The sequence below is a fragment of the Microcebus murinus genome, chromosome 27 (genome assembly GCF_040939455.1).
Source record: "Microcebus murinus isolate Inina chromosome 27, M.murinus_Inina_mat1.0, whole genome shotgun sequence".
Lineage (NCBI taxonomy): Eukaryota > Metazoa > Chordata > Mammalia > Primates > Cheirogaleidae > Microcebus > Microcebus murinus.
The window spans coordinates 16,530,264-16,543,388 of record NC_134130.1 but is presented as its reverse complement, the minus strand read 5'-3'; the positions used below and the strand labels follow the sequence as shown (position 1 = coordinate 16,543,388).

Genomic DNA, 13,125 nt, shown 5'->3' with positions numbered 1-13,125 from the left:
ATTTACTGGACAAGTTGTAAAACAGTTAAATAAGGTATTACAAACACAATAGCATCAGGAAAAGCTAACTGAATTGATTAGATTGCCTTGGTGAAAGGTATTACTAATAGATGGCAATCAGATCCACTCCCATTGGAAAACATAGATTGAACTCTTATGAAATAGTTACTGGAAGGCCTCATGTATTTTTCACTCTCAGGAACTCTGACTCAGTAGTACAAGGCTTTAATGTATTATGCCAAAGCATATTTCCACTAGGTGAATGCAGCCCTTCATGACCCAACAAGTGACGACAACCAAACTTTTCACGATCTGGAACCTGGAGATTGAGTCTTTTGGAAATGACTCTAGAGAAAGACTGCCTTTAAACGCTGTTGAAAGGGACATACCAAGTTCTACTATGCAGCGAAACTTCAAGGCATCAAATCTTGGATCCACAACTCTCAACTCAAAAAGACTCCTAGAACTGTATACCTGTTGGAGACCTTAAAATAAAGCTGACCAGAGAACATTTTCCCTACGGCAGATGGCATCCCATATACGGACAGCTTTCCTAGGATTGCAGATGAAGACTTCTTTGCCATTGCGAAAGCCTTATCTTTTTTCCTCCCCCCATCCTATTTCCTGCTGTTGTAATTCCTTCCCTTTCATTACAGAAAATCTATGGGACAATAATCTGTGAATGGCTTTAGCAAAGGCTTATGCTCTAGCAAGAAACCAGAGCAATTATTGGGTTTGTGGACTAATGCCCCCAAATCAGGAAACAATGCCACTAATGCCAATGCCTCTCTGTGCTCCTAATGATACTCACCCTGAATCCCAACAGAAGAGTGGAAAGCTATCCATGATATTCTAGACATCACTGCTACTTGCTTTCCTACACTTGCTGGAAATAGTACGCTTACCTTTCCAATTAATAACCTAATTGCCACCGAATATACAAAACCTAGGTAGGGGTGGGGGGAACGAAGAGAGTTCCTCAGTGGGTACAAAATTACAGTTAGTTAGGAAGAGTAGGTTCTCATATTTTATTTCACAGTAGAATAACTAGCTAATAATAATGTGTATTTCAAGATCGCTGGAAGAGAACATTTTGAATGTTATCACCACAAAGAAATGATAAATGTTTAAAGTGATGGATATACTAATTACCCTGATTTGATCATTATTCAATGTATACATGCATTGAAATGTCACACTGTACCCCATAAATGTGTATAATTATAATATGTTAATTATAAATAAAATAAAACTTAAAAAAAAAAACCAGAAAGCCCGTTAGAGTGATACCTGCAAAAGAGACATCATGCTTCCAGGCTTCCTGTACTCAAGACCTGAAGGCCACCTACATGGGTACAAGTAATTGCTTGTATGATGTCACCATATTAAATCTAGTGATGTGCTTTTCCATTAAATGTGACTTGCACCCTTATAGCATGCTACAAAGAGACCACAAAAAGTTTCCCACTGGACCCTGTTCAGGAGCTATGCAGACTTACAGAAGAACAAATTGAACTGACTGCTCAAAGACCACTAGATGACCCTCTTTTCTATGGCCTACCGTGGATCTGTGAAGAGTTTGCTTACTCTGTTTTGCTTCTTTGTTGGTTCAGATCTTGCTATTTGCTAGTCACTCCTGCCTTCCAAAGAGCTTTCCTTGAAAGTTCCAATAATATCTGCCATAGTCAAAATCAGAAATTAGTACATCTCAAAATAGATGACAGTAAGCTAGTTTTCACTGAGGAAATGTTCTAGTGGGGTTACTGGAGGCTTACTCTTGGCAGTAGTGGGGTGCTGGTTGTATTGAATTATGGAATTTGAAACTAATCCATAAATTAGGGAAACTCTTGGATTTTGTAGCCAACCAGACATCCCAGGGGTTCAGATGGGTAGAAACCACTCTCCAAAAAGTGAATGAGTACATCCACATTCAACAAAAACATTAAATGGGGCATTATACAACTTTAGATCTCCTCTTTGCCCAGGTTGGGGACTTGTGTATGAATGAAACCAAATGCTGCACTTTATCTTTCCTCTAATTTAAATACTACAGCATCTTAATTTAAAAGGTGGCAGCACTGCCATTTCTCTAGACACTTCCACTGAATACATTAAGGAAATTTCTCAGGGGAAAGGAACACATGAAATGTGTAGGGGAGCAGCTAACAATTGGTTTGCAGGCATCCTGAATGGTAAATCTCAGGCTTGGTCATTACAAGCTTTGCTAATTTTTATGCTTCTTTCAAGTGAGTCTCCAGGTTATTATGATTTGTGTTGCCAGGCTGACTACAAAAATGGACCCCTTTTAAAATCAGGCCATCAGGCTGAATCAGGCCATTCAGCGACCTATGACCCTTAATCATTGTAGTGCCCTGAACAAAGATTATGACCAATTGGCCCTCAATACTGTTGAATTATCTTTATTGCCTGGACTTTGAATTGTTTGATTTTACTCAGTTCAGTTTGCAGAGACTCATGTTAAGGAGTGTACCTCAGTTTATTGATATTATCTTCCTGTCAGCCATCATAATTGTCTCCGATGTGTTCTTTCCCCTCAAGAGGTTAAATGCTTGTATGCAGCCATCCTTTGTTCATCAAATGGTGTCTTTACAATTAGAATAACACCATGAAGAAAGCAAAATCATCCAATGAATTGTGAATTCCATACTGAGATCAAACCGATCCATTATGACAGTGACAGAAAGTGGTGTCAGTGTACAAGGTTTAGGTCAATCTCTCAACATTGAGAGGCTGACTAAAAGGGGGAAATTGTTAAATTAAATTAAATTTGGCTTAAAGCTGTCTACCTACACAGTCAGCTCTAACTGTAACCTATCTTAATATGTAAATAAACTGAAGTTTAACCTGATTATGGTCTTGTAACAAGTAGATGAGTCTCAATCATAACAGCCAAGCTTTTGGCTGATCACAGGTTGCAAACTGCTCTGTTATGTCCAAATGAGGCAAATGGGAACCTTAACCCAGTCACGGCATTTCCCAATGTCATTTTCTTTTTCTCTCTATAAATACTGCCTGCCTGCTCTTGCTGAGTGAAGCTCTCTGAACCTCTTTGGGTTTAGGGTGCTTTCTGATTCGCAATACATTTCTTTCCTCAAACTCTGCTAAATTTATCTTAAGTTTTTCTTTTAACAATTAAAAATAAATGAACAAAAATTCTATATCACTAAGGCACAGTAACTAGAAAGTGCACACGAGTGAAAAGATTGAGCTAGCTGGTATCAAGCTTTCTATTATTTGGGAAGGCAGTCCTTTCCTGTGCTCTCTAGCATCATCAGTTGCTCCTCGAAGGCTGTTCTTGGGCCTTACACAGTGCGCATGTGCAGCCTTACACAGTGCGCATGTGCAGCGCGTCGGCGGGTGTCCGCCACTGAAAGCACAGCCAAAAGTCCCCTCTCCGGCTCCTCCTCCTGGGCCTGACCTTTTCACTGGAACTCGTGGGTCACTAGATTCGTTTTGGGTGTTAGCAGTCTAAGCTTTTCACCCCTTTAACGATCAACAGTGAAACGATCACTGTTGACAGGTTAAAGTAATCCCTAGAGTCGAATATTTGGCGACCTCAACCAAGGTGCACATTGGGGTCCATTGCCACCCCGGCCAGGAGGCACGTATTTACTCGGCGCCCCAGCTGTGCGCAAGCATCAAAGGAGAGGATTTACCGAATCGACGCCACGCAATTCATCTAACAAGGCACCAGCAGCTTTTCAAAATAAGGGCTTCCCGGTCCTGCTGCGCAGTCGGACCCCGGCGGCGCTCAGCCCGGCAGCGGCGGGAGGCAGCGGCCCGCGTCGCCCATTTGGGTCCGGACGGCGCGTTCAGACGTTCGAACGTGGCGCCCGCGGCCGGGGCCAATGGGCGGAGCCGGCCTCGAGTCCCCGCCCCGCTGCCCGCTGACGTCACGGGGCCGCCGGGGCGCGCGGCGCCGCCGCCATGGTGTCCGCCCACAAAGGTCGCCCGGCCACTGGCGCCCGCGGAACCTTCCTCGCCCGGGTCCCGTCGCTGTAGCGGCCGCCGCCCCACCATGGCCTTCGTCACCAGGCAGTTCGTGCGCTCCGTGTCCTCCTCGTCTGCCGCCTCGGCCGCAGCCAAGAAAATCATCGTCAAGCACGTCACGGTGATCGGCGGCGGGCTGATGGGCGCGGGCATCGCGCAGGTGAGCCGCGCGCGCCCGGTGACGCGCTGGCGGGAGGCCCGCGGGCCGCGGACTGCGGGGATTGCCCCCGCCCTGCCCCGCGCGTCGGGCCTGTGGGGCGGCGGCCTCCACCCGCCAGGGCTCTGCGTCCCTGGGCAGCTCCGCGGTCTCCGCGGCTCCAGGCTCTGGCCTTCGCAGGGCCGGGAAGGCTCCCTGCGGAGCGTCGGGGCGTGCGCCTCCAACCCGGCCAGGGGAGAAGAGAGCGTCGGGGCGTGCGCCTCCGACCCGGCCAGGGGAGAAGAGAGCGTCGGGGCGTGCGGCTCCAGGCGTGGCCTTGGGCTCGCGGCTGGGCTCAGACAGGAGTTTGCGTCCAGAGACATGGACTGCCACTGGTTCTAATTTTATGTCTCAGTTATTTTGTGTGATAAGTCTGCATTCTCTGTCAGAGTGGTTTCCTCGCCTAAACTGTCTCCTCCCTCTCCACCTGGGTACTGTCGCTCGCTGGGTTGCGAAGAGTCACAGACGTCACTTTTGTAGCACTTTGTTTATAAAATCTCCGAATCAGAGCTTGCCGCCTAGGGCGGCGCAGGCGACTTTGACCTTTGACGTAGTGACCTCTGTGCAGAGTTCTGCGCCGTTTGGGTACTGAGGAGGGGAGGGGAGGGGGAGAGAGAGGGCCCAGGTGTGGTCTCTAATCTCCAGCGTCTGCAGGACTTTCCACTGTTCGGCAGCGCTGTGGTTCAGGGTCAGTTGTGCAAGTGATTGCCTGGATACTGTAATGCTTGTACTTTATTATTTTTTTTAACACTTATATTCCAGCTCACATTGGAGAACCATGATTTTCATATCCTAGCTGATTATATTCTTAGCATTTCAGTCCTTTGCAACTTGGATTGTTGGGCTTGGGGCAGTTGTGGTCATTTACTTTTTCATGGAGAGCATATTTAAGTGCAGTGGCTACATTCGTGAGAGAGTTTAATTTTTCAGTGTCTATATCCAACCAAGTCTCCATGCTTGCTTTAAAAAAATTTTTTTTAGTATTATATATCTTAATTTTCCCCTCCCTGCTTATTTTTACAGCGTATTAACTTAATTGCGTTTTATCCTAAAATCTGTATTTCTGTAGTGTTATATCCTTCTGACTTCTCAGTTTCCCATTTCTTCTGAGACCATGTTTTTGGACATGATGTTTCCCTTTTTATTGTGTGGTTGCTCTGGCTGCTAGGATATGGTGTCCCCATAATCTGTGTTATATATGGGATAGGAGGAATAAGTCTCTTAACCTAAAAGTTGCAACCTTATACTCAAGAGAAAGTTTAGTTTGAGTGCACTTGTATCCCTTGGCTACATCAAAATCTCCCAAGGCTATGAGAGAGAGATTTGTTGTGGGAAGAAATAAAACAATGTATTTGTTTCAAACATTTAAACAACATATTAGTAACAATATATTAGGGCCTTAAGCCTCCATTAACAGTATAGGAAATGGGTCCCGAAAAGCTTGTGAATGGTGTCCTTGAAGATAGCAGTTGAAGAGGATTAGAAACTAAGTAGAAAGCATGACCTCAACTTCTGTATAAAGTCAGGATGTTCAGTTCCTGGAATGCTGTGTCCATCATTGGCCAAAAAAGGATTTCGTGCTGCATGAAAGGGCAGAGAGGCAGCACCTAAAATTATGGGTATAGTACTGGAGGTTTTACCTCCCTCTTCTCCTGAGAGAAGAGGGAGTAGAAATGGTTGACTTTGATGGGAACACAAACTTGAGAATCAAATCCTTGATTAGTTGGACCAGGGAATGCCTTTTGAAACTTGTAGGGGGAACAAGAGAACTATTTACCCCTTAGGCTGGAAACATCATGTCATTCCAAAAGGTAAAAAGGTAATAAAGCCCAGAAGTCTACATGGTGAACAGTCCTAAGAAACAGTAGTTCCATCCCATGTAACACAGTTTAGGAGAACCTCAGTTACTTTAAGTGACAACTTTAATCCTGTGGAGGGAAACCATCTGTCCCCCAAAATATCTCTGTGTGCAGTGTTTTCAGTGGTTTAGCAACAGCACTCTACCCAGTAGCCTTCAGTCCTACACAATGTTGCCTCATTCTTTATGCTCCTTGACCAACAGCTTTTGACACAGGGTAAGTCTGTTTTGCTTATTGAGTGCCACTGACTAGTTGGTGTGTTTTGAGTACAGATGGGCTCCAGGTCACTGTAGGGAGATGGATGGTCTGCATGTTGCCTCTGCCACAGCTGGCTGTGTTGACATGGAAAAGTTGCTTTACGTAGGTGCCTTGAGTCCCTAATTGCTAAAGTAGGACTAATACTAGTACTGTCCTCATAGGGGGAGGATTGAGTGAATTAGCACATGTCAAGCACTTAGCAGTGTCTGGCACATAATAAGAGCTCGCAGAATGTTAGCTGCCTTTGGGATTATTATCTTCATTGTAGTTGTCCGTGTCCTTTTGCCCTTTTCCTCTCATGTGCCCTCCCATCCATGATTGTTGTTGCTGAGGTCGTGCTCTGATATTTTGATGGAGAATATTGGTCACAATTCCCTGCTCCATCTTGCTTAATCTTGAATGCAAAGGCCAGCTGATACTACAGGAACCTCTGAAAAGGAGAAGGTTCTTTTTATCCTACCCCTCATTTTGTTGTTAAACCTTAGCAAAGCCATCAAATAAAAGCACAAGCTAGCATCTAGGTTATGCTACTAAGTCACGTTTAGCTTCATTCTCTTGAACTTTCTGAAGTAGTTTTAATGTTAAGGTACAGTTCTGCTTACAGTTTTAATTTTTTAAATGCATCATTTTAAACAGGTGTTCCAGTTTGTGCTGAGTAGGTTGGAAAAATTTAAATAGATTTTGTGGTAGGCAGATGCATTTCTCAACCAATTAAGCAATTTAAGACAAGTGAGGTCCATGCTTAATTACATTTGTTCAGAGCACAGGTCTTTTGCATGCGTGTATTTTCCCAGAGTATCTACTTCGCTTGTCATTTCTTTTGTTTGTTTTAAATTTTTAAAAAAAATCCCTTAGACTGCAGGTTAATATTTAAGTAAGTTAATTTGTTTTATGTGTTTGCCTATTATACACTTCTGCCTTGGTTTTGATTACCAATTTATCTTCACCGGATACTTAGGCCAGCAAAAAAGCTTATAGTATTAAATGAACCTTGAGCACAGGGCACAGGTTTTTTGCTTTATAAATGAAGAAAAAGGAAACACAAGAAGAAAGCTTCTAGCAGCTACTAGCTGTGTGCATTTCTGTGGTCATGAATCTTCATATTCTTCATCTTCCTTCTCTTCCTCCTCTTTCTTGTTTTTTTCAGCCTTGACAAGTTCTTTTTTTCATTGCTGCATCAGGCTTTCCTTTAGCTCAGTATGCAGCATATTCCTTTTCGTATTTTTCCTTCAGCTTTGCAGCCTTCTTTTCTAAGGCTGCTTGTCATCTGCTGTGGTGTCATTCCTTATCTCTCCTTTGCCCATTACCAATGGATAGGCTGGGATATTTTCTTTTGATTTGGGGGCGACACTCAGAACAGAACAAAAGGCTGAAGGAGGCCTCTTGGGTACACTGGGATCACTGAACTTCTTTTTTGCTTCCCCTTTAGGAGGGATTTAGGTTTTCATTTCTCTTTCATAATCAGCCTTATCTGACATTGCCATATCTTTAAATTTTCCTTTCTCTTTAGCAGACATGGTCTTCCACCTCTCTGAGCACTTCTTACAAAACTCTGAGAAGTTGACTGAAGTATCTGGGTATTGTGCTTCTCAACAGATCTGCACAAAGAAGGCAGATAATGACATTTTGCCTCTCAGCTTCTTAGGATCTCCTTTGCTCATGTTTAGTTATTTTTCCTCAGTGAGGCTCAGAGTCACCCAGTGCCCATCTGGCTCTCGCATGCTCTGGGGCTGTCTCTGTGGAGCTCAGTATGCTGCAGGGGCTGTCTGGGTATTGCAATGAATTCATGCTCATAAAGCATTTTGAACAGAGCCTGGCACATTAAAAAAAAAAAAAACAAAAAACTCTCCAAGTATGACATTTTATTTTGTTTAAAGCATTTTGATGTCTGTCATTTCATAATAGTGACCCCTGCAGACATGGTGCTTAGGGTCAAGGATCAGAGGTAGAACTGGGGCCAGAACTTAGGTCTCTCTTCTGTTCTGCTGTCTGGAGATCCCTGCAGCTGAGATAACTGCAGCTTTGCCTCCACCTCTGGCCCGCGCTATCTTGTGGAGAGAAGTGTGGCATCCATGGATGAGGGAATCCTCTGGATATCTGGAATCAGCAGATACCAGGTGGACCTATCCTCAGCTCGAGACTCAAAGCAAGAGTGCTATGTTGCCACATTTCTGCCCATAATAGACTCAAACTCACCTGCCAAGACTTCATTCATTATGTTCCTTCCTTCTCCCCCTTCCATCTTTTCCCAAGGAGTTTCCTCCTCCTGTGACTGCTATTGTCATTCTTCAACCATATGTACTCTGAAGAGGGGTTATGGTCAGTGCCGCCTCTGTTCTGGAAAAGGCTTTGTAACTTTCGTCTCCGAGGAGGGCTCTTTTCTCTCTCCTTTATAGTTCCTGGACTAGACGTGTAACCTGAATTGTTATGGGAATCCCTGTATTGGTCCTTTCAGCAATAGCTAAAAGAAAAAAATTGCTCATCATAACAAACACTGCCATATTATTCTTCCTCGAGAACAGTTTGGATTTGTAACACTCCTGTACCCAGAAAGTATCCATCATGGCAACATCTCAGGGATTCTTTTCTTTATTTTTTTGAGACAGAGTCTTACTTTGTTGCCCTGGGTAGAAGGGTAGAGTGCAGTGGTGTCATCATAGCTCACAGCAACCTCAAACTCCTGGACTCAAGTGATCCTCCTGCTTCAGCCTCCCCAGTAGCTGAGACTACAGGCAGTGCCACCACACCTGGCTAATTTTGCAATTTTTTTTTGTAGAGATGAGGCCTCGCTCGCTCTTGCTCAGGCTGATCTTGAACTCCTGAGCTCGAGTGATCCTCCCACCTCAGCCTCCTCAGTGCTAGGATTATAGGTGTGAGCCACAGCATCCAGCCAGGGATTCTTAAATATGACTAAGACTTAGTTGATGCTGTTGGCATGTCTGCTTAGCCTTTCCCCTTTTCAGAATTTGTGGGTGGAAGGCCTGGAAGAAAAGTTATTTCCTCTACATTACTAAACCTGGATGATTATTGAATTAAAAATAATTGTATGTCTAATAGACTTTTATTCTAAAAACAGGGGCACATTTTCTTGGCATTTTAGCAATACTTTTTGAAATATAAACGTCTAAGTCTGATAAAGGAAGCCAGCCAATTTATTGTTTTAAGAACAAATTGGCTGGTTCCTGTGGTGGTGGTTGTGGAAAACCTCAATAGAATGCCTTCTGCTGATTGTTGAAGTTAGTGAGGACAGCTTGTGCTGATGGCAGAGTTCAAGATATTGCACAACCAGAGGTAATCATAAACCCCCGATTGCCAGCTCTGGGAGATGCAACTGACTTATGACTTTTCCTCTCTGGATCTAACCACAAGAATCCACAGGGGCAGGCCTTCACATGAAGGCACAACAGCCTCTGGGCCCTAGTCATGCTCAGGGAACATAGACTCAGTCTTCTTATTCTGGGAATCTGGAGGAAATCAGAATTGGGGTGTAGTAGTAGATAGTTTGCATAACTTTGGGATTTTTCAGAGATTCCAAATGTGATGCTGATGGAATGCAGCTCTCCTGTAATGTAGGAGCTTGCGGGACACCAGTGGAGCTGTTAAGGAGGGCATGGGAGGAGACCATTCACTGGGCCAGTTGGTGTAGCTCTCACAGGTTGACCGCTCAAATTGTGTTTCAGAGAAGCTGCTTCAAGCCTGGTGATACGTTTGCAAATATATTTAATATATAAATACAGTGTGCTTCTGCTTGGCATGTTTACTTGGTCCTGTGGCCAGAGTACTCAGGGCTTTAACAAGTGTGCTGTTCACTTGGCCTATTTTTACAGCTCTGAAGCACCCTTGCCTAAAAATATTTCCTCTCTGGCTAAGCTTGCCTTCCACTAGGCCTAGAAAAGTCATGAAGCTGAGGACATAGCCTTCAAATAGGTTTTTTTTCCATTGCAGACTGCTTGTCCTCAAGGTCTTACAGTTTGTTGGTCACTGTATTATAAAACGAGTTTCTCATTGCATTGGTTAAATTATGGTTGCTCAAGTAAAAGCACCAGGAAGAGTCCTTTTCATTTGCTGTAAAAATAACATGTCTATGGGAGGAAGAAAAAGGCCTTTCTCCTTTTGTAGCTCACCCTTCCACTGCCATCTCCATCTCAGACGCTTGGCAGTAACTTGGGTGGTATCATTGCATAATTCAAGAAGAATGAGTGTTATCAAGGACACATACAATTCTTTTCCAAATAAGGGTCCTTAATAATATAATTATTTTCCTATCATCAGGAGAGGCCCTTGTCTACACCAATGGCAAGAGCCATCAGATCTCATTTGCCTTTTTCACCAGATGTATCTATTCAGTCCCCGTTCCCTGAGGGCCCACCACAGCCAAACAGGTCTAGGTTCTCAGCATACACAGACGAACGCCATTTAGTCCGGAGCTTAGGGAGAGGAGTGCAGGTGGTTGCCACGCAGCTGGGAGAGCATATGCAGAGACACTACAGCAGCACAGGGAAACAATAGCTTGGGGCCAAGAGGATCTTGGGAGTGGGCATAACATCTGGAAGTGATGCTCAGGCTCAGTTAATGGGGTGATGTTGGGGAGAAGGCAAGACCAAGCAAAGGGCTGGAGGTGAGGGAGATATGACGGGCAGATGTGGGGTGCTGCAAGGTCTCTTGGTGGTGGTAGAGTGTCATGATCAGGCAGCAGTGAGCCGTGTGTCCAGGCAGGAGGTAAATCCTGATGCTGTGGGGCCTGCGTGCCATGTGTAGAACTGAAGCTTTATTCTGTGATCATGGGGAGCCACTGAAGAGTTTGATGGAGTGAGTGACACAGAAGTACCTTTCATAGAATTAGTTTTCAGAAGGAACACTAGTACCTATATGTATCTTACCTTTTGTGAGTGATTTTTTGCTTTAGATTCTATTTCTTTACTCTGTAAAAAGAAGCTGTTGTGTTGAATTAGACCAGAAGGTTTTTTTTTTAATTTTGTTTATGTTTAAATTTTAAACATAACATAAAACTTTGTATCTTAACCATTTTTAAGAATACAGTTCAGTGGCATTAAGGACATTCTCAACGTTGTGCAGCTGATGATGTCGCCACCATCCATCTCCAGAACTCTTTTGGTCTTGCAAACGTGAAACTCTGTGTCCATTAAACAATTAGTTACTCCTGTCCCATCTTACGCCCAGCCCCTGGCAACTACTCTTCTGCTTCGCTTTCTGTCTCTATGAATTTAACTGTTCAGGTACTTCATATATGTGGAATCATACAGTATTTGTCCTTTTGTGACTGGTTTATTTCACTTGGCATAGTGTCTTCGAGGTTCATCCATGTTGTAGCATGTACCAGAATTTCCTTCCCTTTTAAGCTGAATCATATTCCATTGTATGTATAGACCACATTTTGTTCATCCATTTATCCATCATCTTTTGGTTACTGTGAATAATGCTGTTTAAACATGAGTGTACAAATATCTGTTCAAGTGCTTGCTTTCCATACTTTTGGATATAGTCCTAAGAATAGAATTGCTGGATTATATGGTAATTCTATTTGTAATTTTTTGAGGACTTGCCATACTGTTTTCCATAGCAGTATACCATTTTACCATCCCATAAGCAATGCACAGAATTTCTATTTCTCCATATCCTTTTGTTTTTTTATAATAGCCATCCTAATGAGCATGAATAGATAATTTTTTTCTTTTATTTTTGAGACAGTCTCACTTTGTTGCCCAGCCTAGAGTGGTGTCAGCCTAGCTCACAGCAACCTCAAACTCCTGGGCTCAAGCAATCCTGCTGCCTCAACCTCCTGAGTAGCTGGGACTACAGGCACGCGCCACCATGCCCAGCTAATTTTTTCTATATATATTAGTTGGCCAATTAATTTCTTTCTATTTTTATAGTAGAGACGGGGTCTCGCTCTCACTCTTGCTCAAGCTGGTTTCGAACTCCTGACCTCGAGCAATTCGCGCGCCTCGGCCTCCTAGAGTGCTAGGATTACAGGCGTGAGGGACCACGCCTGGCCAGATCAGAAGTTTTTACACTATGCTCTGATTGACTTTAGGGGTTCCATGAATCTCCTTGGTGGCTCCCAGTCTACCCTCCTTCTCTGACTTTTGTTACATGTTGGTCTTCTGTATGCATTCCTATGGAGAACGACTTCATGACTTAAAAATGTTTGAAAGCCACCACACTGGATGATCTCTGGGGTATCTTCCTGCTCTAAAAATTGATGATCCCGATTATTTGCAGCTAATAAACCTGAACAATAAATGCTTTTGCTGATACCTGACAGCTGATCTTTTATGGTAGTTGATAAGCTAGGTGTCTTAGTTTATTGATAGAAAAGAAACCTGTGTTGGAGGACAGTGAGCTTTGTGTGTCTGTGGCCATCTTTCACCTGACGCATACATGTGCCCTCACAGATAGGCACAGATACAGGGTCCACATGCCCTGGCTTTGTCTGCAGCCCCTTTGATAAAAGACATAAGACACATTCACATGTTGGAGTGAATTAATCACAAATCCATTCTGAAATCCCAGGGTGGGCATACCACATAAAGAATGTTAACCTTGCTTTAGGCAACACATAGCAGTTGCCCCCCAGTTCCCCTTTTGCCTAGCATTCCAGCCACATTGGAAGATGGTTAATCTGCTCACCAAAATAACAAAGAGAGACTCTTGTAGAATTTTATTCACTTGGTAATTGACTAAAGACTCTGGTTATAGCTCCTTTCAAACGAATAATGTGATTTCTCATAATTCTAAAATAACTTGAGTGTTACATAGTTTGTCATAAAGTGGTTTTTT

General features: G+C 43.6%; 1 protein-coding gene across 1 annotated transcript in view; it reads left to right on the top strand.

Annotated features, from left to right (window-relative positions):
• The first annotated feature begins 3,913 nt into the window (after positions 1 to 3,913).
• HADH (hydroxyacyl-CoA dehydrogenase) overlaps positions 3,914 to 13,125 on the top strand; it is a 52,452-nt gene continuing 43,240 nt past the window's right edge. Inside the window, exon 1 of the mRNA XM_012766254.3 lies at positions 3,914 to 4,171. Within this exon, the coding sequence (XP_012621708.1) occupies positions 4,040 to 4,171 (132 nt within the window). The 5' untranslated portion in view covers positions 3,914 to 4,039. The remainder of the gene's footprint in view (positions 4,172 to 13,125) is intronic.